Raw genomic sequence first — 26390 nt, forward strand, 5'->3', positions numbered from 1 at the left:
TTCAGTTTGCAAAATGGAACCGAAGCTGCAAAGAAGTTAGATATTTGTGCAAAACTGCTACGGTACAGATGGTCCTCAACTTACAACCATTTGTTTAGTGACCAGTCCAACAGCACTGAAAAAAGTCACTTATGACTGGTTTTTGTATTATGACTGTTGCAGCATTCCTATGGTCACACAATCAATATTCCGGCACTTGGCAACTGGCATGTATTTATCACAGTTGCACTGTCCTGGGGTCATTTGATCCAGGGGTAGGTTCTACTTACCTTTACTACCGGTTTGCAATGGGGCCTCATGCGTGTGCTTGCTTCACTCGCTTGCTCCTCTCCACATACACCGAATAAAATAAATAAATAAAATAAATAAATATACACATTTCTGATGACATCCGGGTCAGTGGGCGGAGCCTCCCGCCAGTTTTACTACCGGTTCTTGCGAACCGGTCCAAACTGGGGGACAACCCACCACTGATTTGATCTCACCACTTGTAACCTTCCCAGCTGGCTTCTGACAAGCAAAATCAGTGAGTGAAGCCAGATTTGCTTAATGACCGTAAGAGTCACTTAAACAATTGCAGTGATTTGCTTAACAACTGTGGCAAAAAGGTTGTAAGATGGAGCAAAACTCACTTAACCACTGCCTTGCTTAGCAACAGAAATGTTGAGCTCAATTGTGGTTGTAAGTCAAGGACTATGTGTATTTGAAATTAATTTCCAAACTAACCATGAAATGGCTATAGGACAGATAAATGTTTTGTAACAGCTTCACAGTCAACGTGATTGAATATTATTCAGAATCTGGGAGATCTCAAAATCTAGTGCACGTAAGGAGTTCAGGAGTTGTTCTTAAGCCAGAAAGGTTCTGCAAAGAAGAATGGGAAAAAATATCAAAATATCAAAACCAAGACTAAAAATACATTCTTTAAAATACAGAAAGTACATTATTCCTTTTTGCCAAAGGAAGGAATACAAAGTAGTGTCTGAAAGGCTGCCAAAGCTTTTGCATCTACTATATTCACCTTTTTCTTATTTTGAATCTAATATATATGTATGTACCGGTATGTATGTATGTATGTATACACTTTCCGCACCAACCTGAAGACATGGCTGTTTCAGCAATTTCCCTGATCTGCTACGAGATTTTATTCTGTTTGGGCTTTTATATTGGCTGTTTTTAGGATTTCTTATTGTTACATGTTTTTATTCTGTGTGTCGCCCCGAGTCCTACGGGAGAAGGGCGGCATATAAATTTAATAAAATAAATAAATATACACATTGTAGAACTAATTTGTACAGTATTTAGCTTTTTACTCTGTGGGAACTGTTCATTTAGAGATTTGTGCAAACATACAATTTGCTCCCAAAATATATCTTTTATTCAGATTTCTCTGCTAAATAGTCTGTAAAAATGGGTACATAGGTTAATTAAAATTGCAGGAATAAGAAAAAGGAGATAAAATAAAGCAGCACTGAACAACTCCTGCTAACTATATGGGCATGGTTCATGCATTTTCTTGGAAGGAATATCAAAATAATTTAATCATAATCATAAGTTTATTTGTCAAGCATATATAAGATAACAGGTAAAAGTATAAACATAATTTGAGTACATGAAAAGAGTAAGTAAAAAGAAATATTAGGACAGGGACGTTAGGCACGCTGGTGCACTTATGCACGCCCATTACAGACCTCTTAGGAATGGGGTGAGGTCAACAATAGACAGTTTAAGGTTAAAATTTTGGGGGTTTGCTGTTACCTTTTCTCTGCTGGCTGGGGAATTCTGGGAGCTTAAATACTGATTTAAATACTAGCAAAGCCTGATCCATACTTCCAGACTCAACCAGATACAACCAGCTGCTTATATGGGAGGTGGAGATTTAGAAAAAAAAATAGCAAATTTCTGTGTATCATTAATATCTCACTGTTTCTATTATTACTTACAGTTTTAGGGCTGATCCAAGATATCTAGATGCCTCAAGCCGACAATTAAAAAAAAAAAAAGCCCAAAATGTCACTCTCCCAAGGTGCGCTAATTAATGCCCTAACGAACCCATGGAAATGAAAAGGCTGTGTATTATTTTAGGAGACTCACTACTGGATGACCACTAGGTGACAGCAAATAACTTGTCTCTTCCCAGAGGTTTTTTGCATAGCTCAGATCTGGCAAGGAATTGGGGCTAGAGAAGAGTTGCATAGGAGAACTTGCTGGGCTGTGCCATCTGTGTGAGAGCTGCCTTTCCTTCTGCTAGGCTGTTTCACATTCCAAATGGATTTTTTTCTTTTCTTTTCTGGGCTCAAACCCCCTCCCCCCAAAAAAACTCTTTTCTAGTCCTGCCTAATCTTGGGTTTGTCCCAATCATCACAACCACATATAAAATGACTGTGAGACCTAACAGGAGCCTGTTTTTTTTTTTAAAGAGGCTATCAAGGAATAAAATGTACATTCGTTTTGATTAATCTGCTCAAATCGGCCACTCTTTACTACATTATACCCCCATGATGCCCAGCAGTCTGGGAGACGTAGCAGCCACTCCGTTGGGAAAGGTTTTCGTAAATCAGTGTTTCTCAACCTTGGAAGCTTGAAGATGGGTGGACTTCAACTCCCAGAATCCCCCAGCCAGCGCTGCTGGCTGGGGGATTCTGGGAGTTGAAGTCCACCCATCTTCAAGCTACCAAGGTTGAGAAACACTGTCGTAAATTGTTGCTGGTCTCAAAGATTCAAACGTCTGAACAATCCTGATGATGATGATGATGATATGACATTGGCCTTTCTCTTGATCCGGAAGCTCCCTCCTTCTGTTTGGCTCCGAATTTCATTTCATTTCATTTTCATTTCATTTGATTTATATACCGCCCTACTCCCGAAGGACTCAGGGCGGTGAACAGGCACAAGATAAAACACCTAGAATACAAAAATTTAAGAGCAGAAGTAAAATCGAATTAAATCAATTTAGCCCAAGACAAATTTAAAACCCCAGGTTTTAAATGGCCGAAAGAAAGTGCCAAGGTGGCGCAGTGGTTAGAGTGCTGTACTGCAGCTACTTCAGCTGACTGCTAGATCAGCGGATCAAATCTCACCGGCTCAAGGTTGACTCAGCCTTCCATCCTTCCGAGGTGGGGTAAAATGAGGACCCAGATTGTTGGGGGGCAATATGCTATTTAAGTATACTGCCTTTGGTGTAAGCCACCCAGAGTCCTCGGAGAGTGGGCGGCACAGAAATGTGACTAATAAAAACATAATAATATGACTAATAATAAAGACGCCTGTCCCTTTAAGAAACACCATATCACCAACAACCCCAGCCTACCTTCCCCAAGTCAACCGGCTCTGAGTTGCATCCTTCTCCTTGTGGCTGAAGAAGAAGAAGACAACAAAGGCAGGACTACGTTCCCCAGGATGCTTTGCGAACAGTGGGCGGGGGCAGCCGAGGAGCTGCTGGTGGTTCCCCTTCTGGGGGTGGGCAGCAAATTGAGGATGAGGAGACGCTTTCTGTTATCACCCAGCCCCCTTCCGCCCTCCCGCGGTTTGCTTTTCCGTTCCAGGGCAGCCGGCAGCAAGCCAAGGGCCGGCAGCCCCCCTTTACCCCCCCCTCCCCAGGATCAGCAGCAGCAGCAGCAGGAGCATCTCCCTCCGGGCGCTGCTTCCCCCTCCCTTCTGTTTTCCTCCCTCGTCCTCTTACGTGTGAGAGGGGCGGCAGCTGCTGTTGCCGCTGCTGAGCTGCAATGAATGAGCATCCAGCGCTGCGACTCGCGAGCCCTTCGGATCGCCTGGAGCTGCTGAGGGACTCGCTGCGAAGCTATTGAGATTAGGAAGGAAGCGAGCCTGGGCAGAGCGGGGGTTAACGCCGTCCGCCGCCTGCGGGGAAGGCTAAAAAAAAAAAAACCCTCCCTTACCTCTCTCTTCTTCCTTACCCACCCACCCCCTCCACCCACCCCTCCTTCACGGCGGGATGAGCCGGCATGGGTGGTCCGTGGTCCGAGGCGGGATGCCGTGAAGGGAGCACGCCTTCAACTCTTTACCTATTGTGAGAAGAGACGGTGCCGAGAACCGCAGCCCGCGCCAGCCTGTCAACTCCGCTGCCGCAGCGGAGCAGCCACCCAGCTCGCCACTCGGAGCGGAGAGAGGAGGACCTCATGCCTAGAAACGGTGCTGCCGCTGCCCAGCCCTGACAGCCGAAGGGCAAGGAAAGATCCCGGGAGCAGGGACCCCCCGTTCTCGGTTTCGCGATGGCTAATAGGCCCAGGGTCAGCGAGACTCTGAAAGTCGTGGTCCGCTGCCGCCCCATGAACAGGAAAGAGGAAGCCACCGGCTACGAGAGGATCCTGGACATGGATGTGAAGCTGGGCCAGGTGACTATCCGGAACCCCAAGGCCTCCCCAGGGGAACTGGCCAAAACCTTCACCTTTGATGCTGTGTATGATGCCACCTCCAAGCAGGCAGACCTGTATGATGAAACGGTCCGGCCCTTGATCGATTCGGTCCTGCAAGGATTCAATGGCACCATCTTTGCCTACGGTCAGACGGGTACCGGGAAGACCTACACTATGCAAGGGATCTGGGCTGACCCTGAGAAGAGAGGCGTCATCCCCATCTCCTTTGAGCACATTTTCACCCACATCTCCCGTTCGCAGAACCAGCAATATTTGGTCAGGGCTTCCTATTTGGAGATCTATCAAGAAGAGATCCGAGATCTCCTGGCAAAAGACCAGAGTAAGAAAATGGAGCTGAAAGAGAACCCGGAAACGGGTGTTTACATCAAGGACCTTTCGTCCTTTGTGACAAAAAACGTCAAAGAAATTGAACACGTCATGAATTTGGGGAACCAAACTCGATCGGTGGGCAGCACGAACATGAACGAGTACAGCTCCCGCTCGCACGCCATCTTTGTCATCACGGTGGAGTGCAGTGAGACTGGCCCAGATGGAGAGGATCACATCCGGGTAGGAAAGCTCAACCTGGTGGACTTGGCTGGGAGTGAAAGGCAAAGCAAGATGGGTGCCCAGGGGGAACGACCCAAAGAAGCCTCCAAGATCAACCTCTCCCTCTCCGCTCTGGGGAATGTGATTTCAGCCCTGGTGGATGGCAAAAGTACCCATATCCCATATCGGGATTCCAAGCTCACCCGCCTTCTGCAGGACTCTTTGGGTGGCAATGCCAAGACCATCATGGTAGCCACGCTGGGCCCAGCTTCCCACAGCTACGATGAGAGCTTGTCAACCCTCCGATTTGCTAATAGGGCCAAAAATATCAAGAACAAGCCACGAATCAACGAGGATCCTAAAGATACACTATTGCGGGAGTTTCAGGAGGAGATCATCCGCCTGAAGGCCCAGTTGGAGAAACGTGGGATGCTGAGCAAGAAAAGGCGGAGGAGTAGCCGGAGAAAGAAAACCATAGATGGGGAGGGAACCCCCGAAGGTGAAGAACCAGAGGACAATGAGGATGGAGGGCTGGAAAAAAACATGAAAAATTACTTGAAGGAGCAAAAGGAGAGGTTGGAGGAGGAGAAAGCTGCAATCCAAGATGACCACAGCCTGGTGAATGAGGAGAAGCAAAAGCTACTGGAGGAGAAAGAAAAGATGATTGAGGAACTCAGGAGGGAGCAAGAGGCCACTGAACTTCTAGCAACCAAATACAAGGTAAGCCTCATTCATACCACCATTTCTGAAGTTTGGTTCGGGTACACAGCACTAAGCAATCATTTGTGCATTCAGGAAAAAAACAAACAAACAGTGAGGCAGGACATCATTTTCCAGGTGGAGCAGGAGGTTCCACATTGTCCTAAATATCATCTGATAGGTTCACTATTAAGATTAATTCACTCCCCCCTTTTAATAACACTTAGCTAATCAGATGGACTTATTGGAGTCTTAACTCAGCATGCAGCCATTCATTATGAGGACTATTCCAGCAATATTTGTGGTAAATATGGGTTGATGCTCAGTGAAAAGAGGTGTGACTTCCTGGGGAGACAGAGGCCACATGCTAATATTTTGTCTGCTGGCGCACACTGGACCTTGTGGCAGTAATGGATTTCTGTTGGCTGCAGTATCTGCTGGGCCTCTTGCTTAGGTTTATGCGCTGTCATGTGTCGGATTCCTTTGCATAGGCTGTCAGATGCTGCTCCATCTGGCCAGGAAGGAGGAGTGGCTGAACTGTGGAGCGATGAAGCTCAGGAGGGGGTCTTTGGTGTTTAGGGCTGGCAGCTTCAGCTAATAAGCTCTTCCATTGCACAACAAAGCGGCACAGAAAAGGCCATTGCTATGACTGGGTGGAGGTGACCTCCTGCATACGCATTGGCTGGTACCTCTGGGAGGTTGGCCAATTGTTCCTGCAGTTCTGATGGGGTTTCCTTTTGTCTCTGCAAATGGGTGTTAACGAGGGGATGCAACCTTCCCTGTCTTCCAGGTCACACCGCCTGCAGCTTCTCAGGGGTTTAAGTGAGGACTTTCCCCATCCTATTTCTGTCCCAGCTTTTACTGAAAAGTATACCTAACAGATGCTCAAAGGTCATTTCCTCCCCTAAACTGTATCTGCGTTTTTTTTTCTGATTCTTGTTTGGCCAGATTTGCAAGTGTTGTCTGTGCCCTTGGTTGCCTTTTAGCGTGACCTGGGAAGTGCAGCAAGATAGGGCCCATCCTGTGGTCCAAGCATGAGGATCCCAAACTTGCCTCCAGATTTGAGTCTCATCTCTCTTGAAAAATGGGTGGGTGTGCCCCACGATTCAGACTATGGAGCACATGGAACATCTCTGTTTATTGAAAATGCTTAAGTTGGTTACTCAAGTAATCAGTTTGAAGGATTCATGCAATATATTGAAGCATAAACTAATTCAATGGTTGAGGTGCACACAAGATGCTAAGCTGCAAAAACAAAAACAAAAATCCCTAATCAAGGTTAATACAAAATCAAATATAGCACACTGGGCAAACGTAGCTGCTTTGCCTTTAACTGACATGGTTGTATGAATATTTCTGAAATGTTTATAGTGATTCTATACTGCATTTCCAGGATGAAAACACAAAGTCCCACTGAGGCTCCCAGAAATAATGTCTCTGCCCCAAATGATGGCTTTTATAAAATCTCGTGTCAAACTACTAGGCTTCCCTCCTCTCCTAGAACTAATTGGACATTCCAAGAACCAAACCTTGGAATTCTTCAACAACTACTTGGCATTTATCCATCCATCCTTCCATCCAATGTATGTGTCTGCCTATCTATCCCACCAGATTCTAGATGGTAAACCAAATCGAACTGAACAATCAATTAAAACAGCAACCAAAAAGATACTAAAATTTCAGTATCCCCATCCTATACACCAGGGGTGGGTTCTACTTACCTTTATTATCGGTTCGCAACAGGGCCGCGCACGCTTCTGCGCATACTTCCTGATGACATCGGGGTTGGTGGGTGGAGCCTCCTGTCAGTTTTACTACCGGTTCTATAGAACCGGTCCGAACCGGGGGCAACCCACCACTGATATACACCCACAGCAGAACTTCAGTAATTATCATCTTGGCCACAATGCCTGGGGAAGCAGCAAATCTTCACTGCTTTGCAAAAGGCCAACAGAGTTGGAACCATCCAAATCTCTGCATTCCCCATGATCTATAGAAGCCAATGACCACAGCACTGTTCCCTCCCTCACCTTACACATCTCAAATAAAATATTTGCTCCTATTGGAAGCTCAAATGGTGACTCTAGTGGTTCCTGAGTACAATCTACTTTTATTTATTTATCTGTTAAATTTATCTCACCATGGGGCTACTGTAGGTGGCTTACAACAATAAAAAACGTAGAAATGAAAAGAAGTGTAAACATAAGAGTAGCAAAGGGATGGAACGATGGAATAAGCAATGAAAAAGAAAACTATGAGAATATAAGTGATATGAGAATAAAAAATGGGCAGGTGGGGAAGCGCTAGGTTTACTAGCCACCTACTAGCCACCTCCAGTGCGTTACTTCCCCATTGGGTCCCCAGGCCAACCGGCAGAGCCAGGTTTTCAGGCTCTTGTGCAGAGGCCTTCAAACTTGGCAGCTTTAAGACTTGTGGACTTCAACTCCCAGAATTCTCCAGCCAGCTATGCTTAAAGCTGCCAAGTTTGAAGACCTCATCTCTTGTGGACGGATAGGAGGATGGAGGCAGATGGTGGGTAGAATGTTCCAGAAGGCAGGCAGATAAGGCTCTTCTTCTGGAACCACAGTTGGAATTCTTTGACGGATAGGATCTGCGCTAGGCTCGCTCTCATGTTGGCATGAGTGGGGCGGGCTTGTCCTAGTTATACCACACGGTTTGCAAGCTTTGGAGGCTTGGTATGAAGTAAATAGCTATATAATTGTATATGCTTATCTTAGCAATCCTGAGGGTAAAAGCAGATAAAACATAGTGAATGACTACAGTAATAAAAACAGCAAACATTCTATGCCACCTTCATTCCACCCTCTTTATTTCCAACGTGCACATCTTGAAGAGTATGTTTAAATAAATAAATGTGGGAGAACATTTTAAAGGAGAGGTATTTTCCCACGTGGGTTCCTTTAAGCCATAGTTTGCGGAATAAACCATTGCTGGTTCGGCTTGCACAATATACAAAAGTATAACCCATGGTTTACAAATCAGAATAGTTGAGTTCACGTGACATGTTAAGCTAGAGCCAAACCAGCCATATGCCATGTATGAATGCAGTTGGATGACTGGAATTATTTTCTGGGTTCATACCGTATGATGAATAGTCTTAAGTGGTCAGGGCTTCCATAGCAAGCTTAACCATAAAAAAAAAACCCTAACCAAATGTTTTCACATTTAGACATTATGACTTTAATTGACTAGGAGGTTAATCATTTGTGGACCTAGCCTGTGAATCTCTGGGATAACTTAACAACACCCCTCCTGCCCCCCCCCCAAATCTCCATATGAGAAATCCAGAATCCCACAGGTTTCCTATCTCATTGAGGAGATTTTGCAAGTCTCAGTTGCCCAAATGCTGTTGTTGCTACCTCAATCTGGTTCAGCCTGCTTCTCTCACTCCCACGATCACCACCAAATGGTTGCCTTGGGGTCTTCTTCTGCTCCTCTCCAGAGGTTCATCCAGGGGATTCCAGCATTTTAAGCTAAATCATAGCATAGCTGGGGCTCAGTTCCATGAAGTCTTTTCAGAGTATTGTCTGTCCTGGCATGTATGGTATATGCCTCTGAACATGCACAGAGCACTATGCTCTCGTATTTCCAGGATTATGACCAGTGGTGGGTTTCAATTTGTTTTACTACCGGTTCTGTGGGTATGGCTTGGTGGGCATGGCATGGCTTGGTGGGCGTGGCTTGGTGGGCGTGGCAGGGGAAGGATACTGTAAAATCTCCATTCTCTCCCCACTCCAGGGGAAGGATACTGTAAAAGCCCCATTCCCTCCTCACTCCAGGGGAAGGATACTGTAAAATCCCCATTCCCTCCTCACTCCAGGGGAAGGATACTGTAAAATCCCCATTCCCTCCTCACTCCAGGGGAAGGATACTGTAAAATCCCCATTCTCTCCCCACTCCAGGGGAAGGATACTGTAAAAGCCCCATTCCCTCCTCACTCCAGGGGAAGGATACTGTAAAAGCCCCATTCCCTCCTCACTCCAGGGGAAGGATACTGTAAAAGCCCCATTCCCTCCTCACTCCAGGGGAAGGATACTGTAAAATCCCCATTCTCTCCCCACTCCAGGGGAAGGATACTGTAAAATCCCCATTCTCTCCCCACTCCAGGGGAAGGATACTGTAAAAGCCCCATTCCCTCCTCACTCCAGGGGAAGGATACTGTAAAAGCCCCATTCCCTCCTCACTCCAGGGGAAGGATACTGTAAAATGCCCATTCTCTCCCCACTCCAGGGGAAGGATACTGTAAAAGCCCCATTCCCTCCTCACTCCAGGGGAAGGTTACTGCAAAATCCCCATTCCCTCCCAATCAGCTGGGACTCGGGAGGCAGAGAATAGATGGGGCGGGGTCAGTCAGAGGTTCTCCAAACTACTCAAAATTTTCACTACTGGTTCTCCAGAACTGGTCAGAACCTGCTGAATACCACCTCTGATTATGACTGGCCTTTGCAGAATTAAGGTTTCCTTCCTATAGGCAGAAACCACTGGACTCCATGAAGGGGATCGGCACCCCTCAAAACACCTGTTTGCATATTATTCTTGGTACCGGACAATGCAAAGAGGCAAAGAAAGAAGCCAAACTTCAAAAAGGACCAAATCATATTTGAGCATACCCCAAAAGTGGGCAAGGGGCTGATGAGTTTCAAACTTGGGAGGTTGGGGGTGTTTTTGTAAGCCCATTATTTGTAAGCTTGGGCTGAGGGCAGGGAATAAACCTGTGCATGACTAGCGATATTGCATTCTCCCCAGGTGAAACTTACAACTTTGGAACTGCCCTACAAATGATGTGGACTCTCATTGCAAATGCAGACAGTATCACTGGCTAGATAAATCACTAAGGCTGAATGTGCATTGATCATGAGAGCTACAGTGAAAAATTCCATGCTGTCTGGGCTTGGCCCATGGTTTATAATTAGAAGAAAATTATTGGACACATTAAGTCAAGACTCGGAGGTTGTTTTGCAGCCAAAACTATATTGTGTGTGTGTTTTTTAAAAAAACCTTTTATTTTTGGTCCACTGAGGACCCCAGAGGTTGTGGTAGTGATATGCTGAAGTTACTGGAAAGGGTGGGGCCAGAATTTCAGGCCCTTTGTTCGTTTTTTTAAAGTTTATCTTTTCTTTCTTTTTTAGTAAGATAAATTCATACATCAACTCTGTCAGGGGCCGAATATACCTCCCTTTCCCCTTTTTTCTTTTGAAATAAAATTACACCTCCGCATTTTGATACTTTGCTGCTGAATTTCATTGACAAAATCTTGGAGGTTGAGGAAAATTTTTAAAAGGCTTGCAGTCTCATGCAATTCATAAGCTATGGATCACTTACTCCTAGGAGTATCCTTCAGTGTGCAGATGACGGGCACGATGCTTTCTCAGAATCAGGCTTCTTCCTTTCTCTGCTACAGTAGGAATCAAGGCTTCGGTGAAATGAAGGAGGCAATGCTTTCCTTCTTCCTCTTTAGTCTCTGAAATCCCATGTCCTATTTCTAGGGGGTAACACCCGGATCCCATTTTTTTCTAATCCTAGATCAGTAGTGAGGAAATAGCATGTCAATGATACTCCCTTGTTTGATATTCCTGGTTTTCCAGGATTGGATGGGCACAGAGGATGCCCTGAAGAATCCCAACAAAGCTCTCCCAGATATGGACCTCTCGGCTTCCAAGAAGATAGCAGAGGCATCTGACTGACCTCTTGTAGTTAAAGGGAGGGCGAGGGATGTGGGGTAATGGCATCTGCATGAATGTTCCCTTCTGTTGGTTGGAGTTACCCTCTCAATGAACAAGCACAATGCCTATAACTAGTCCCCCCAGCCCATACAGCCTTGGGTCAATGGTGGCCTAGAAAAGAAGGAGACCATTGTGTACCAGAGAGAGGCAGCTTTGTGAATGGATGGATGGAAAACAGAGGGAAGCCCTCCTTTTCTTTAGCACACAATCCAGCCTTATGGAATATTGTGTAAAAAAAAATCAGATCAAAGACTGACCAGCTTAGCAGCCCCGAAAAGGACATGATCTCATTTCCAATAGGTGGGCCAAGGGGTGATGAATGATCAGTGGTCTGATCTGGAGAAATACATTATCTGAGCTGAGCCATTGTGGGTTTGTATATCATGATTTGTGACCAAGCATATTATATGTACCTGGCCCGGTGGTAATTTTATAATCAGTGTTTAAAGTATCTTCATCTTAACGCATTGCCTGAACTTAGTCAATGATGTAAGCCTGCTTCTTTAGTTTGCTGCTTCTGTCACCTTGGAAGAAGAGCCCAGGAACCTTGCTATGCATACAAAGGCAACAAAGATAATAGGAGCGATATAAATAGCAGGAAAAGTGGTCATGCTCAGATCTTTGATATTGTGCTGCTTTCAAAAAGCTCTTGCATTTGGCTTCCTGGGAGTGGTCAGTAATCACAAGGATGTGTTGGATAAAATGATCACTGAACCACATTTTGCTGCATAGGGCCTGGCATGGCACATCAAGAGCCAAAGAAAAGATCGGTGGTTGTGCATGGATACCACCCTAATATGAATCCAGAAACTAGCTGGTCAGATCTTGCTGTATAATTGGTTGGAGGTGACAGTAATGTGTGACAGTAATGAGTCTCTCCTAAATCTGGTCAATTAGCCCAGGAGAGTCAATATGAAGGCTACTGCCATTGGTTCCTCAAGACCCCTGGCCAAATATCTAGCTTTTCGAATTTGATATCCTTGGCTACCAGTATATCCACAGAACCTCCCTTGGTGCCCAAGATGTTCTAAACTCCATTACCGAAAATTAAAGAGCTTTTTTTTTGAGAGTGTATCCTCTTGCCCAGAAAAAGAAGGCAGAGGTGAGCTGAGATTGAAAGAGCATCTCAGTTTGTGTTTGGGCTGTGAATATTTTATGCCTCCCACACCTGCCATTTTGCAAGTTTCCTATGCCATGCTCAGAATTCCAGCTGTTCCCAGCAGCTCAACAGGAAAAAGAGGAATTGTCAGTGAGGAAAAGCAGATCCTTTCTCAGCTCCAGAGACAGGTTCACTGAGCTATTATCTGTTGGCTTGAGCTCTAAGCCATAACGTTTGCCTGGTTCAGCTGTATATATTTTGTATCTTCCAACAAGCCATGTTTAAGCAAACCATGACTAAGTATGTTGTGTGAATCTGATCAGAAAGTAATTTATATTAGAGCTCTGCTTTGCCCTTGTAGTTCCTGTGGTGGAATATCATTGCATTCTATTTTAATTTGCAAGATTTTAGCAAAGGAAACTTAAATCGAAAACAAAGATCGTGTGAGGGTTTTTTTATGCTGCTATCTTACTATCATGCTTGATGGAATTGTTTTTGATCAGCAGCTGCCTTTAGCAACGTAATTGCAACGGAAGGTTGACCTAATTTTGACAAGCACTGGGAATATAGGCTGTAGGGCTAGGCAGAGTAACTAGCGCTCTAGATTGGGCTCCCTTTGGGAGCATGTGTGCACACACAATGCAGTTTCAGAGATGTGATTCTTACTGGCAGAACGGATGGTAGTGAAAGCGACAGCATTGCATTAGTAATGCTAAAAGATGAAAAGGGGGCAGAGAGACAGTATTAGACTACAAAACTCATCCTTCATCTATTTCTAAATGGGAGACTATTGTTGGATAGCGATCAAATGAACAATGGTCTTATTTTTTTCACTTCAGCAAGGCTGTGTGCACATTGTAATTCCACAGCAGCAAGAAACACACACACACACACAAACAATAATTGTATTTCCACATGATGACAGTTAATTTAAAAAATAACACATTTCTAGCCTTTCTAGTACTCAAATGGGCTTGAAAATGTATCGGCAACATCTGGTGAGATGCCTGAAACCAACAGGGAAGGGCCAAAAACTGAAGACAAAATTTGTAATATGAGTTTATGTGTTTAGGATGCTAAATTAAATTGTTCTTGAGGGAAGTGTTATCTTGTAATGGATACTCTAAGCTCTAAACCAGGGATATATAACTTCTGATTTGATTAGTATTTTTATAGCTTGTTGAAGTCTTTACTCCAAAATTGGGGTTTTCCCTCCTCCATTTTAGAAGATGTTCTTCAAGCATAGCAAACAGCCCAGAAGATAAGCTCAGGATCCCAAAAGATCTTGACAGACTCCATTTTTTCTTGTCTTTGTCTTCTGGTGCTTTGGAAAATAAATTGACTCCCTCTTCTTTGTGACAGCCCCTCAAATACTGGAATACTGCTATCATGTCACCCCTTGTCCTTCTTTTCTCTAGACTAGCCATATCTAAATTCTTCAACTATTCTTCGCATGTTTTTGTCTCCAGGCCTTTAATCATTTTAGTTGCTCTTTGCACTTTTTCCAAAGTCTCAACATCTTTTTTATAATGTGGTAACCAGAACTGTATGCAGTATTCTAGGTGTGGTCTTACTAAAGATTTATAAAGTGGTACTAATTCTTCACGTGATTTTGATACTATGCCTCTGTTTATACAACCAAGGATTGTATTAGCTTTTTTGGCTGCTGCCACACACTGCTGGCTCATGTTTAAGGGATCGTCCACTAGGACTTCAAGGTCCCTCTCACAGTTACTGTTTTTGAGCCATGTTTCGTCTAATCTATACATGTATCTTTGGTTTTTCCTGCATAGATATAAAACCTTGCTTTTCTCCACAATAAATTTCATGTTGTTGGACAATCGACTGTGAATCTTAGAGCAATGGCCCTCAATTTTTGGGCACCAGGGACCAGTTCAAAAATCTGGAAAAAGGTTTTTCTGTGAACTGGAGGGGATGTGGCTTTGTGTGCTGCCTGCATCCTGCAGATGGGGCTTCATTTGTTTGTGTGGCCCGGTTTCTGGCGTGCTGCGGCCTGTTACCAGTCCACAAACTGGGAATTGGGACAGTGTGACCACATCCCCACTCATATCCAAGATTGAGCTCCATCTATTTTTCCCTATCTAGACCCCTATAACCTCTAGACATTGAGATAGAAGATCAGTGATCAAGAGTTATGTAAATAGGTATCATTAGCATATTGTTGATATCCAGTCCCATGACAACATCAGATAACATCACCCAGGAGATTCATGTAGATGCTAGATAAGAATAGCGGGGATGGGTGGGTGGGAAACTGAACCCTGAGCAAGAGCTGAGGACTCCCCCACATCAACAGGAAGGGGGACTGTTTGTGGAAGAAGGAGGAGAGCTAACACAACACGGTGTCTCTCACTCCCAACCACCTGAGCTGATCCAGAAGGATACAATGATCAATGGCATTGAAAGCCAAGAGATTTAGAAGGACCAGGATGAATGTATTACCCCCATTTCAGTCCCATCATAGGTCAAAGGGCTGTCTCAGTAACATGTCCAGATCTGGTAGGGATCCAATCTATTTCTTCCCGCAGCGCTCTAATGTCTTTTGCCATTTTATTTCCTAGTTCCTTTGAGAACCAGGAGACCTCTGAGATTCATGTATAGAGAAAGGCCATGAAGGTACAATCTGAATCAAGGCTGTCACCACATTCTCATCCCAAGAGATGACTAAGGCCCAAGATGAACTGAGGTCTAACCGGTATCTGGGCAGACAAATTGATAGGCATGAAGAACTCCAGAACTATGATCTGTATCTCAAGGGCAAGAGCAACATTCCCAGTTCCAGATCACATTGTCATTGCCCCTAGAGAAAGAACAGGTCCAACAAGTGACCCACTGCTATGCATCTTACTCTTGATGACTTGGGTCAGGTCAATGGTTGCCATGGTGGCAGCTGTGAACTCCCAAGCCACTTCAGACTCCACACCTGGGGAAGACAAGTTGACATCTCCCAGTATCATAGGCTGGAAAACCCAGGCACAATGTCAAGCAATTCAGGTAAGGAAGCCATGACAGAGCATCTTCAATTTACAACCAATTTGTTTAGCGATCTTTCATTGTTACAACTACACTGAAAAATGTGACTTATAACTAACTGGTCCTGGCACTTGTGACCATTGCAGCAACGCCATGGTCATGTGATCAAAAGTTGGGCACGTGGCAACCAGCATGTTTTTATGACGGTTGTAGCATCTAAGGGTCATTTGCAACTTTCCCAGCTGGCTTACGACAAGCAAAGTAAATGGGAGAAACCAGATTGGCTTAATGATGGCATGCTTCACATAACTGCTGTGATTTGCTTAATAACCAGGGCAAAAAAAAAAGTGTCATAAAACTAGGAGTGGCTCACTTAACAACTGCCTTGTTTAGCAACATAAATTATGGTCCCATTTGTATTCGTAAGTTGAGAATTACCTGTATGCAGCAAAGAGGCCTATACAATAGTGGCAGTCCTATCTGTTCTCTACAGCTTGATTCTGCAAATAGGATCTCACCTCTGGATATCTGTGGGTCAGGAACTCCAAAAGCCACAATAGCCACTGCCCCATCATTGGCCTGGGTTCGCAATTGCCACATTGGAAATCAAGATGGCACTGGATTCTGTCAATATGCTAAACCAGAAGTAAACAAGCAGTCTTATAGCTTAACACTTTGCCTGAACCCAACCTATGACTGCAAATATTACCATCAAGGAAGGAAAATCTGGAGGCTGAGTAGCAACGCGCATCTACTAATAGGGCTAGATTGGAGAGTACAAGAGTCTCCTAAGGGAAATAATGGGAGGAGCTGTTGCTAAGCAACTGATTTGCCAGGCATTGCAGGGAATTCTTGTGATGGAGTAAGCAGAGATCCATAGCCACCATTTGTGTCATTTAGACAGATTCTATCACCGTATTTTTCCCCTTCTTTTGCCCTTTGGAAATTGCCTTTTTTTATTCTTCAGGTGTTACTAAATAGTGCACAGATGGCTTCCCTTTGATGAAGTTTTTATATCTCCCTTTAACGTGATTTTAATGCAGGGTGTGGCTTTATTGACAGTTTGTGATATTTTCTGGAAAATAACCACTTTATTTGTATTTTTATTATTAAAATTTAACACTGTCTATATATTTTCCTCGACATTCTGTCAGAGTGATGGAGGCAAAAAGTAGAAGTGTGGCCGACGTGCCCTGCTAAATGGAAAAGAGGATTCCTGGGTTTTCTGAGGATCAAAAGTAAATATTTCAATCCATGAGCAAAGATAGGGCTAGCCACTGCCTCATCTGGAGGATTTTCTAAAAACTGTATGAATTGTAGCCAAGGTGCAGAGCTGCCTAATAAAGTATTGTTGCATTCAGGAGCATCCATAGAGGAGGCCAAAGAAAGTCTAGACAATGTCTGTGACTGTGATTGAAGCTGTGCCCTTTTTAACACACATTACACATGCAACATACATAAAAGAGGCAGGGCTTTAATCCTGCATCCATGACCACTATCTTGGCTTTTTTGTCTTACCCTCACCTACCATGCATCCTCCAGTACTTTTCAGTAGTTGTTATTGATGTACATTTTTTTCATGTACCAGAGGAGGAAATGATCAAATACATATACTGCATAGGGATAACCATATTTATTGCAATTTACATTTAATCAAATTTATTTTTTGTCGTACTTGGTTTATGTATGTTTCTATGGTGTGTGGGTTTAATATAATGGGATGGACACATAAGGGAAAAAAAACATATACTATATAACCTGCCCTTATTTCCAACTAAGTATTTCCAATGAAGAAGGCCAGTTGCAATGCAATGTATAATTCATGGTGGAAGATAATGACTGGATTGTATTAGAAATTAGGGTATAGAAATATCCTTTTCACAGATGGTAGGAGACTTTTCTTAACTTCTCAGCATTGTCATGCTCGTTGCTCAGCATGACATGTAAATCCAGTTTTTGTGGTTTTTAAAATATAGCTTGTAGCATAACACATGTGAAGCCTACCAGCTGTGAAATAGTCAACAAACCAATTTTATTTTTCAAAAAAAATTGTGACATACACTCAGTTGCAGTGAATGTCACCCCTTTATGATTTTCTTGTAAGAAAATTGCAGCCAGTGATAGTGCTAAACTTGGAACTGGAACCAGGAAGAATTTCTTGTAATGTTAATATTACATGGCAAAATACTAGCCTAATAGACTGAGACAAAGTCTAGGTGGCAAGCAATAGTGTTGATGTGAATTCTGAGCAGGATCTGCAATGTGTGATATGAATTTTGTGCCTTCAATTATAGGCTACATATTTTCAAAAGATGCTGATTTATGAGCTTATCCATAGATGTGTGTGCCTCTTTCTGTTTTATTTCACTTATTATTTACATCACTTAGATGGCCATCATCCAAATTATGACAAGCTTATTTGATAAGCTTGTTTAATAATGTTCTTCAATGATGAGAAGGCTGAGAGTTTATGAAATCATCTGTCTGGGTCCAGGATGGTTCATCGCTTCCTTGCATTTTTATCGTTCAGTCAGGAGCAGCAGGCACATGCCACAGTTCATCATGCAAAGTCAAGGGATGGTGCAAGTCATCCAAGGATTTGTGAAACCAACAAAGGGTGGGTGGGGCCCTTGTGTTTTGAGAGCTAGCAATGCCTCTGGAATGTCTGTGTCTTTACAGAAAGCCCCTGAACATCCCTCCCAGGTGAGATACTCTCCAGAGGCAGATGAAAAGCATTATTAATAAAATGAAATGTAATTTAGATAAAGATTTAATAATTAAAATTCTAAACATTTCAGAATAAATCTTAAAATTCTGTTTAACCATCTTCTTAGTCGTAGTTGCACACATTATCCAGCTTATTCATAAATACATCTATTTTTTTCACTTTAAAAACATTCAGGATTTAACCTGCGCTGTTTCTCCTATAAATGAACAAGAGAGAGTTTTTTTCTTTGTGTGTTTTTTTAATTGATTGATTATGAGCCATCAGATTAGTGTCAGCTCTTAGTGATGACATTCTCCAACTCTGTCCCCACCCTGGTTCTTCAGGTCTTCCAAAGATACTCAGTTGCTGCTGTAACTGAGTCTACCTATTTGCTGCTGGCCTTCTCTCTCTCTCTCTCTTTTTATCTTTCCCAGCAAAAGAACCTTCTCAAGGGAGCTAAATCTTCACAGAATGTGTCCAAAATATGATTTGAGCTTGTGTCAAATAAGAACTCTGCATTGATTTTAGTTATGATCCATTTGTTTGTTTTCTTGGCTACCCATGGTATTTTCAGGTGTCTTCGCGAACATCAAAGTTCAAAAGCATCAATATTCTTTTATCCTACTCCTTTAAAGTCTTTCACATCCAAGGAGTGTCACAGGAGAACCATTGCTGCACAATTCTGGTCTTCATAGATATAAATAAATCATGGCATCTGAATATCTTTTCCAAGGCCTTCACTGCTATCCTATGATGTCGTAGTTGAAGTGTATTGATTGATTGAAAGGAATCAACAATTCTTTTATTGTTGATAGTTGATCCTAAAAGGTAGAAACTACCAACCATTTCAGTATCTTTATTATTAATGATGAGGATAGTTGCCCTTATCTAATTAATTTGATCATTTTAATGCTTAACCTTAATCTCAATTTTTTATTATGCTTGTTAATTTTTATTACTAGTGCTTACAGATCATTTGCATTTTTAACTATGAAGCGTAGTATGGTACTATCAACATAGTACAGGTTATTGATGTTTCTTCCTTCTATTTTAAAATCACATTCTTCTTCCAGTCTTTCTCTATCAATATATCTTCAGTATATACAATAGGTTGAATAAATTAGGAGATTAATACTAACAATTAATGAATTAATACTAACAATGAAATGATCATGTGGTGACTGCGTAAATACTTTGATGATTTGTATTTTCAAGATAGTATCCATCCATATTAAAAGGGAAAGAAATTGAAATTTATTTATTTATTTATTTATTTTTCAGATTTCTATACCGCCCTTCTCCTTCCGGACTCAGGGCGGTGAACAGCCAAATATAAAACATTCATACACAAAAGTTAAAATAGATTTAAAATAATTAAATAAAATTTGGCCCATAATTTAAAACATTTCAATTAAAATCAATATCAAATTTTAAAACCAACCATATACCATATATGAAATGATATTGAATTAAGGATTTTAAGATTAATGTAATGGGTTTTAAGAATTTTTTTTTTTGTTAATTAGAATTTATGGCAACAATGTTAAAGAATATTTTTTGGAAATTAAGATTTGTGGTGAAATAATAGAGGGTAATTGATTTGTGTAAAATGACATGTTAGATAATCTCTTTTTTTTTGCTTTTTGGTTTTTTTTTAAAAAATGGTAATTAGTGGGGATTTTGGAAAAGCTTTTGTTAAAGAGGAATTAGTAATTGTACCTACTTTTGACCGGATCAATGGCTCGTTCTGAAAAGATTTTTGTATGTTTATGTGTTTTAAAAAAAATAAAAAAAATTGTTCAAAAAAAAAAAGAATAAATTAGATGAGAGTATATATATATAGCCTTATCTCACTCCTTCACTGATCTAAATCCAATCTGTTCATCATGGTCTGATCAGTGTGTGGTTTCCTGTCCTGGTATAAGTTTCTCATGAGGACAAGGAGATCTTTTAGGACATGCATTTTCCTAAGGACTTTCTGCTGCTTGACATGATTGCCACAATCAAAGCCTTTCTATGATCAGTATAACACACATCGTTTTCTTTTGGGTATTTGGCTTTCTCAATTATTCAGCATGCATCTATAATAATTTCTCTTGTTCCTCGGCCTTTTCTTAAAACTAACTTGAACATCTGGCATCTTCTCTTCTGTGTAAGGCTCTAATCTCCAGTGGGGGATCCTGAGCATTATTTTGTGGCATGTGAAATTAAGAATGTTGCACAATAGTTTGCACACTTTGTGAAATCTTCCGTATCTTTAGAAATGTCACCATAAACTTGCTTCTTGTCTCTTCTAAGAACTCTCTGAAATTATTAACTTCTTCCTGAGATATTTGTCCTTCTTGACTTTAGCTTCTCTTCTCTGCTTTTTTCAGTTTTATAATATTCTTATCAGTGGTGGGTTTCAACATTTTTTTATTACCAGTTCTGTGGGTGTGGCTTGATGGGCGTGGCAGGGGAAGGATTCTGTAAAATCTCCATTCCCACCCTACTCCAGGGGAAGGATATTGCAAAATCCCCATTTCCTCCCAATCAGCTGGGAGGCAGAGAATAGATGGGGGCGGGGCCAGTCAGAATTTTTACTACCGGTTCTCTGAACTACTCAAAATTTCCGCTACCGGTTCTCCAGAACTGGTCAGAACCCACCTCTGATTCATATCATGTAAATAAATCTTGCTTCTTGGTATTTATTTATTTATTTATTTATTTATTTATTTATTTATTTATTTATTTATTTATTTATTAGTTTGATTTATATGCTGCCCTTCTGCGGAGACTCAGGGCGGCTTACAATGCTTTTAAGCAATAGCCTTCATACTTTTGTGTATACCTGCTTAGTAGGGCTTTTGGCCCACCCTAAGCGGTGTTCTATTTTATACAAAGTCAGCTTATTGCCCCCACAAACCAGGTCCTCATTTTACCTACCTTGGAAGGATGGAAGGCTGAGTCAACCTTGAGTCAACAATTATAGTGACTTTTTAGTTTTGTCAATATTTATATCTAGTCTAAGTGACTTGTAAGCTAAGTCATCTGTGGGCTGATCTATCAAGTTCTTCTTCTTATATTTTAATAAGAAAGTGAAGGGTATTACAGAACTATATATATAGGTATAGTTAAATCTTTATGGATAAATAATATATTATATTCCTATCTTATGGTAAATAGACAGTTGAATACTCTTTGAATTTATATTGCACATGTAGGGCATTTTGATTAAAGTGATGTGCATAAGAGTATGGGTAAAATTGATTGAGATGTGCTTATGGTGAGGTGAGCATATCAGTTTCCAGTTTCATCCTTTAATCTAGTAGCTACAACTGATGGGATCTCCCAAGAGCTTTGTGTAGTAAAATTAGAGGGCAGCCTATGAAAAGATGTAGACAGCAAAGCTTTTTAAGCAGTCCATTGAGAACATACAAAGCTATTGGGAAGAAGGGGGAGTTTATGATATTCTCAGAAAGAACAATATACCAGTATATATGATGGGGGAGAGAGTGCATATTTATAGTCATGTCTATAGATGGCTATTAGTGATTTGTAGCAACACATATAATGTAATATATAATTAATATGTGGGGCAATGCCCCCCTGGGCTAGAACTACACAGAAGGTATACAAAAGATCTATATTCCAGGGAGTTAGCAGCTCTTAGGGCCTCTGAACTCATACCATAAGGAAGTGAGTTGTCACTTACTTTGATGAGCTGAACTTTCAACAAATGGTCTTCTCTTTGAATTGGGAGTTCACAACTTGAACAAATAGGATTAGTGAGTTGTTCAAGGTCATACACTCTTGCTTGACAACCTTACAATCCTCACTTCCCCATCATATTAGTTTTGGACATGATGCATGAAGAGGTAGAGTAAATGGCCAGTTGTGGATATCATAACAGATAGACGTTGAAACTATCCAATAGGATAGAAATTGTAACCATCCAGTGAGTTGAATGTTAAATTGCCACCTAACAATGAAACCCATCTTACTGCTGCAGAGATGAAGCTCTCTGGCTTGTTGACATCTGAATGATTGCTGCTGAACTAACACATGATGACATTAATAATTTGTGTATTTAGGTGGGGAGGCAATATATTCACATCTCCAATGAACACAATCACTTTTGTTCACACATCACCGCAATTCTGGAATCTTTGAGTTGTTCAGCTCTAAGAAGCCTGAGTTGGAAGGCTTTTTTGTTGTTATTGTTGTTCATTACTGATCTCTGTATTATATAAAAGAGACAAGAGGGGGATACTGGATTGGGTGTAGCTACTTAACAAATATTTGCAACCTTCCCCTCTTATTTTTTAATCCCTTAGTCATACACGATATAAATCAAACATACAGTATTTTTGTTATTCTGCTGTACTTAGTTCAAGAGAAATGGACTCTGACAGATGAGAATCATTACAGAGTGCACCCATTTGTTCCTTAATTATATTTAACCCTCAAGCAGGCATGCTGGTTTACAGAGTGCATCATTATTGCTTTTCACTTTTTTATTGGGTTTTTTTGGAAACGGTTCAGTTTTAGTGCCTCCCAGGTTAAGGTGTTCCTAGGCTGCTGTCTATTCAGCCGCTGTCTAAAGCTGCCCCCATTCATGGCTTGTGATAGACACTACAGCACAACCAGAGAAACATGGAAGCTAGAGACAGGTAGTCCATTTATAAGTCTGGTACCTGCTCTTTAATCTCTCATCCATTTTTGAGATGCATTCTAACTAAAATAGCAATAGCAATAGCACTTAGACTTATATACCACTTCACAGTGCTTTACAGCCCTCTCTAAGCGGTTTACACAGCATATTGCCCCCAACAATCTGGGTCCTCATTTTACCCACCTCGGAAGGATGGAAGGCTGAGTCAACCTTGAGCCTGGTGAGATTCGAACTGCCAAATTGCAGTCAGCTGGTAGTCAGCAGAAGTAGCCTGCAGTACTGCACTCTAACCACTGTGCCACCATGGCTCAAATATAATGGACTTTGATGGAAAGAAATAAAAAGTATAATTCAATACAACAATTGCAAATACAGAAAACACAAATACTACATGAAAAAAAATTAGAAGGTAGACTAATCTTGCGACAGAACAAATAGAAAATGGACATAAGAAAATGTGAGTAGAAGCTACTTAGAAAGGAATGAAAATTTTGATGTTGTAGAATGTGTGAGTTAATTTATTTGTTTATTTGATCAAATTTGAATTAATGCTGAAGGGAAGTATGAAAAAGGATGCTGAGTGGAATGATGATGTGAAAGAGGCAGTGAATGAGAAAAATGCATGTAAGAGAATGCTAAAAAAATAATAATAGAAATATATGCATAGGTAGTCCTTGGTTAACAACCACTCATTCAGCAAACCATTTGAAATTGCAATGGCACCGAATGAGTGGTACCTACAACTGGTTCTCAAAGTTCTCACCATCATGATGCCTCCACAGTCACATCATTGCAATGTGGGCACTTGGCAACCAGCTTGCACTCGTAATTGTTGGAGGTCTTTCCACAGAAGAGGGGCTGTTGCACATAAAAACATCAATTCCTGATCCCAGCCCCCCTTAGTTATGATAGTTTGGGACTACCAGGTTACTCCAAGGACATCCATATAGGATGAATTGCTTCAAGTTGGAGAAGCCACCTTGTCACCATTGCTTGTGTACTCAAAAAGGACACATATCTAAACAAAGCACTGGATAGAAGGAGCGTACCACTTTTATTTTCTAATAAAACTTCTGGTGTCCATTTTTAATGTTAAAAAATCAGGTGCCAAGCATGTCCACAGACTTCTCTCATGGCACCCAAGAATTCCTGGGTCCACCTAAGTGGCAAGTAAGGGATCAGTAGACATATTTGCAGTGGTGAAATCCAATTTTTTTTACTACCGGTTCTGTGGGCGTGGCTTGGTGGCTGTGGTGTGGCTTGGTGGCCGTGGCTTTGTGGGCATGGCAGGGGAAGGATACCGCAAAATCCCCATTCCCTCCCCACTCCTGGGGGAAGGATATTGCAAAATCTCCATTCCCACCCCACTCTGGAGTCAGCCAGAGGTGGTATTTGCCGGTTCTCCGAACTGCTCAAAATTTCTGCTACCAGTTCTCCAGAACCTGTCAGAACCTGCTGAATTTCACCCCTGCATATTTTGCATCTTTGAGTGTCATATCATCAGTAAATGATAGCTCCTCAGTGACTCTTGAATGATAGTGTTACAAAGTACCTCTTGGAAAGATGAGTTTTTCGTATAAATTGATGTATAAGCTTATCATCCTAATAAATAAATGATATGCCCTGTAGATGGAGACTGGCTTCCTTAGTTGTTTTTCCACGTGGAAGTTTGTTTCAATTACCTTGCTAGAAATGTGTGTGCAAATTCAGGGAGGAACATGAAAGAAGATTTTAATATTATTATTTTTTATTTCTACATCATTCCAAAAGAACGCTGCATGGCATACAATAAAATCAAAGAGACGACAAATACAGGCAAGCTTCTAGACAGGTAGTAGGCTGAAATGAATAGGATGGAATTTAAGATGGAGAAACATAACATTCTGCATCAGGATAGAAAAATGTAAAGCACAAATATAGGCTGGAGGATATTTGGCTTGACACTAGTTACAGATGGAAAGGATCTGGGAGTCCTTGTCAGTCATACTGTAAGTTAAATATCAGCCAACTGTCTGATGTGGCTGCCAAAAAGGCAAATGCTACCTTAGGATGCATTAGTGGGAGCACAGAGAGCGGAGACTTCATCAGAGGAATTGATTGCTCTATTACATTATCCCCTGCTCAGACCCATTTGGAGTATAGTTTTAGTCACCCTAGTTCAAAAATTAGAGCATGTTCAGAGGAAGGGTATGAAGAAGCGTGGAAACAAAGCCTTAAGAAGGATGGTTAAATGATCTGGGCATGTTTAACCCACATAAGTGGTAAATAAGGTATCATAGCAGAAGAGTTGTTGCACACAAATGAGAGAGTGGACTTATTTTCCACAATTTCAGAGCACAGGACCAGTATTAATGGGTAAAAATGACAAGAGGTTCAGGCTAGAGCAGGGGTGTCAAACTCGATTTCATTGAGGGCCACATCAGGTTGTGTTTGACCTCAGGGGGCCGGGTGGGCAGGGCCAGAGTAGGCGTGGCCAGTTTAATGTCACTCGTGTCATGGGAACCTGTGGTGGTCCAGGTGGGGCTGGCGGGATCCATTGTCTCCAGAGGAGGAAAGTGAGACCAGGGAGAGGGTCAAACCCTTGTCCTCCAGAGGAGGCTTGCCGTCCCTCTCAGGCCACGTGGAGGACCCCTGGATGGCGGCGCAGGCCGTCCCAACTCTAGGCAGCAACAGGCAAGTGCCCAGCCAGGCCCTTGAGCTCCCAGGGCACGGGACCCCACAGCCCAGCCCAGCCCTGCTTCCCCAAGGGGCTGCCCAGCTGCGCTTCCTCCTCGAGGCTGCTGCTGCTGCTGTTCTTGCTCTCCTTGGTCAGGTTGCTCATGGTGTGTGCAGGAGGGCAAAATGGATGGGTCTTCCGAGCTCCTTTTTCGCTGGCAGAGGGCTGCAGGAGGCTGTCACAGCCTAAAACAGAGCCTGGGAAGGCCACGCACAGCCCTCCCAAGCTTCATTGTGCTGGCTGAGGCACCCCGGGACCATCCGCTGTTTCCAAGGCAGCCCTGTAGGCCAGATCTAAGCAGCCCATGCCTGGATCCGGTCCACGGGCTTTGAGTTTGATACCCCTGGGCTAGAGTAAGTCCCTCAGCCGTTGCAAGATTTGCTACATGGAGAGCTCTCCTGCCATAGAGGTCTTCAAAAAGGTTGGATAATTATCTGCAAGTGCTATCGTGGAACTTGCACTGAGCAAGGGATTGGACTTCGTGATCTCTTAAGATATCTTCCAGCTCTAGGATTCTCTGAATCTAAGCATACAGGAGTTAGAGTGGAGAGTGCAACAATACCTCTCCTTTTTACTCAGCTTCCCCATTAAGCACTGATGACAGCTTCTGAGGAAGGACAGGCCCTCCTCCCTGGCCCTGCTTCCTGCCTCTCCTCCTTCAAATCTCTTGGCTTGAATTCAGCTCCCTGCAGTACATAGCAAGATTTGAGTCTAGGTTCTGAATATTTTCTAGACCAGGCTACAGGTTGTCCTCTTATGAAATCCTGGGATTTCAGAAAACCAAATTGTTTAGGATAATCAAAATATTTGGTACTTTAAAAGGAAAGTCTAACTGATCGTTTGAGAGGAGGCAGG

General features: G+C 42.4%; 1 protein-coding gene across 1 annotated transcript in view; it reads left to right on the top strand.

Moving 5' to 3' along the window:
* Nucleotides 1–3412: 3412 nt before the first annotated feature.
* KIF3C (kinesin family member 3C) overlaps nucleotides 3413–26390 on the top strand; it is a 43770-nt gene continuing 20792 nt past the window's right edge. The window contains exon 1 of the mRNA XM_034421188.3: nucleotides 3413–5642. Coding sequence (XP_034277079.1) covers nucleotides 4230–5642 — 1413 coding nt within the window. The 5' untranslated portion in view covers nucleotides 3413–4229. The remainder of the gene's footprint in view (nucleotides 5643–26390) is intronic.

The sequence above is a fragment of the Pantherophis guttatus genome, chromosome 1, assembly GCF_059756535.1.
Source record: "Pantherophis guttatus breed Tessera chromosome 1, ASM5975653v1, whole genome shotgun sequence".
Classification (NCBI taxonomy): domain Eukaryota; kingdom Metazoa; phylum Chordata; class Lepidosauria; order Squamata; family Colubridae; genus Pantherophis; species Pantherophis guttatus.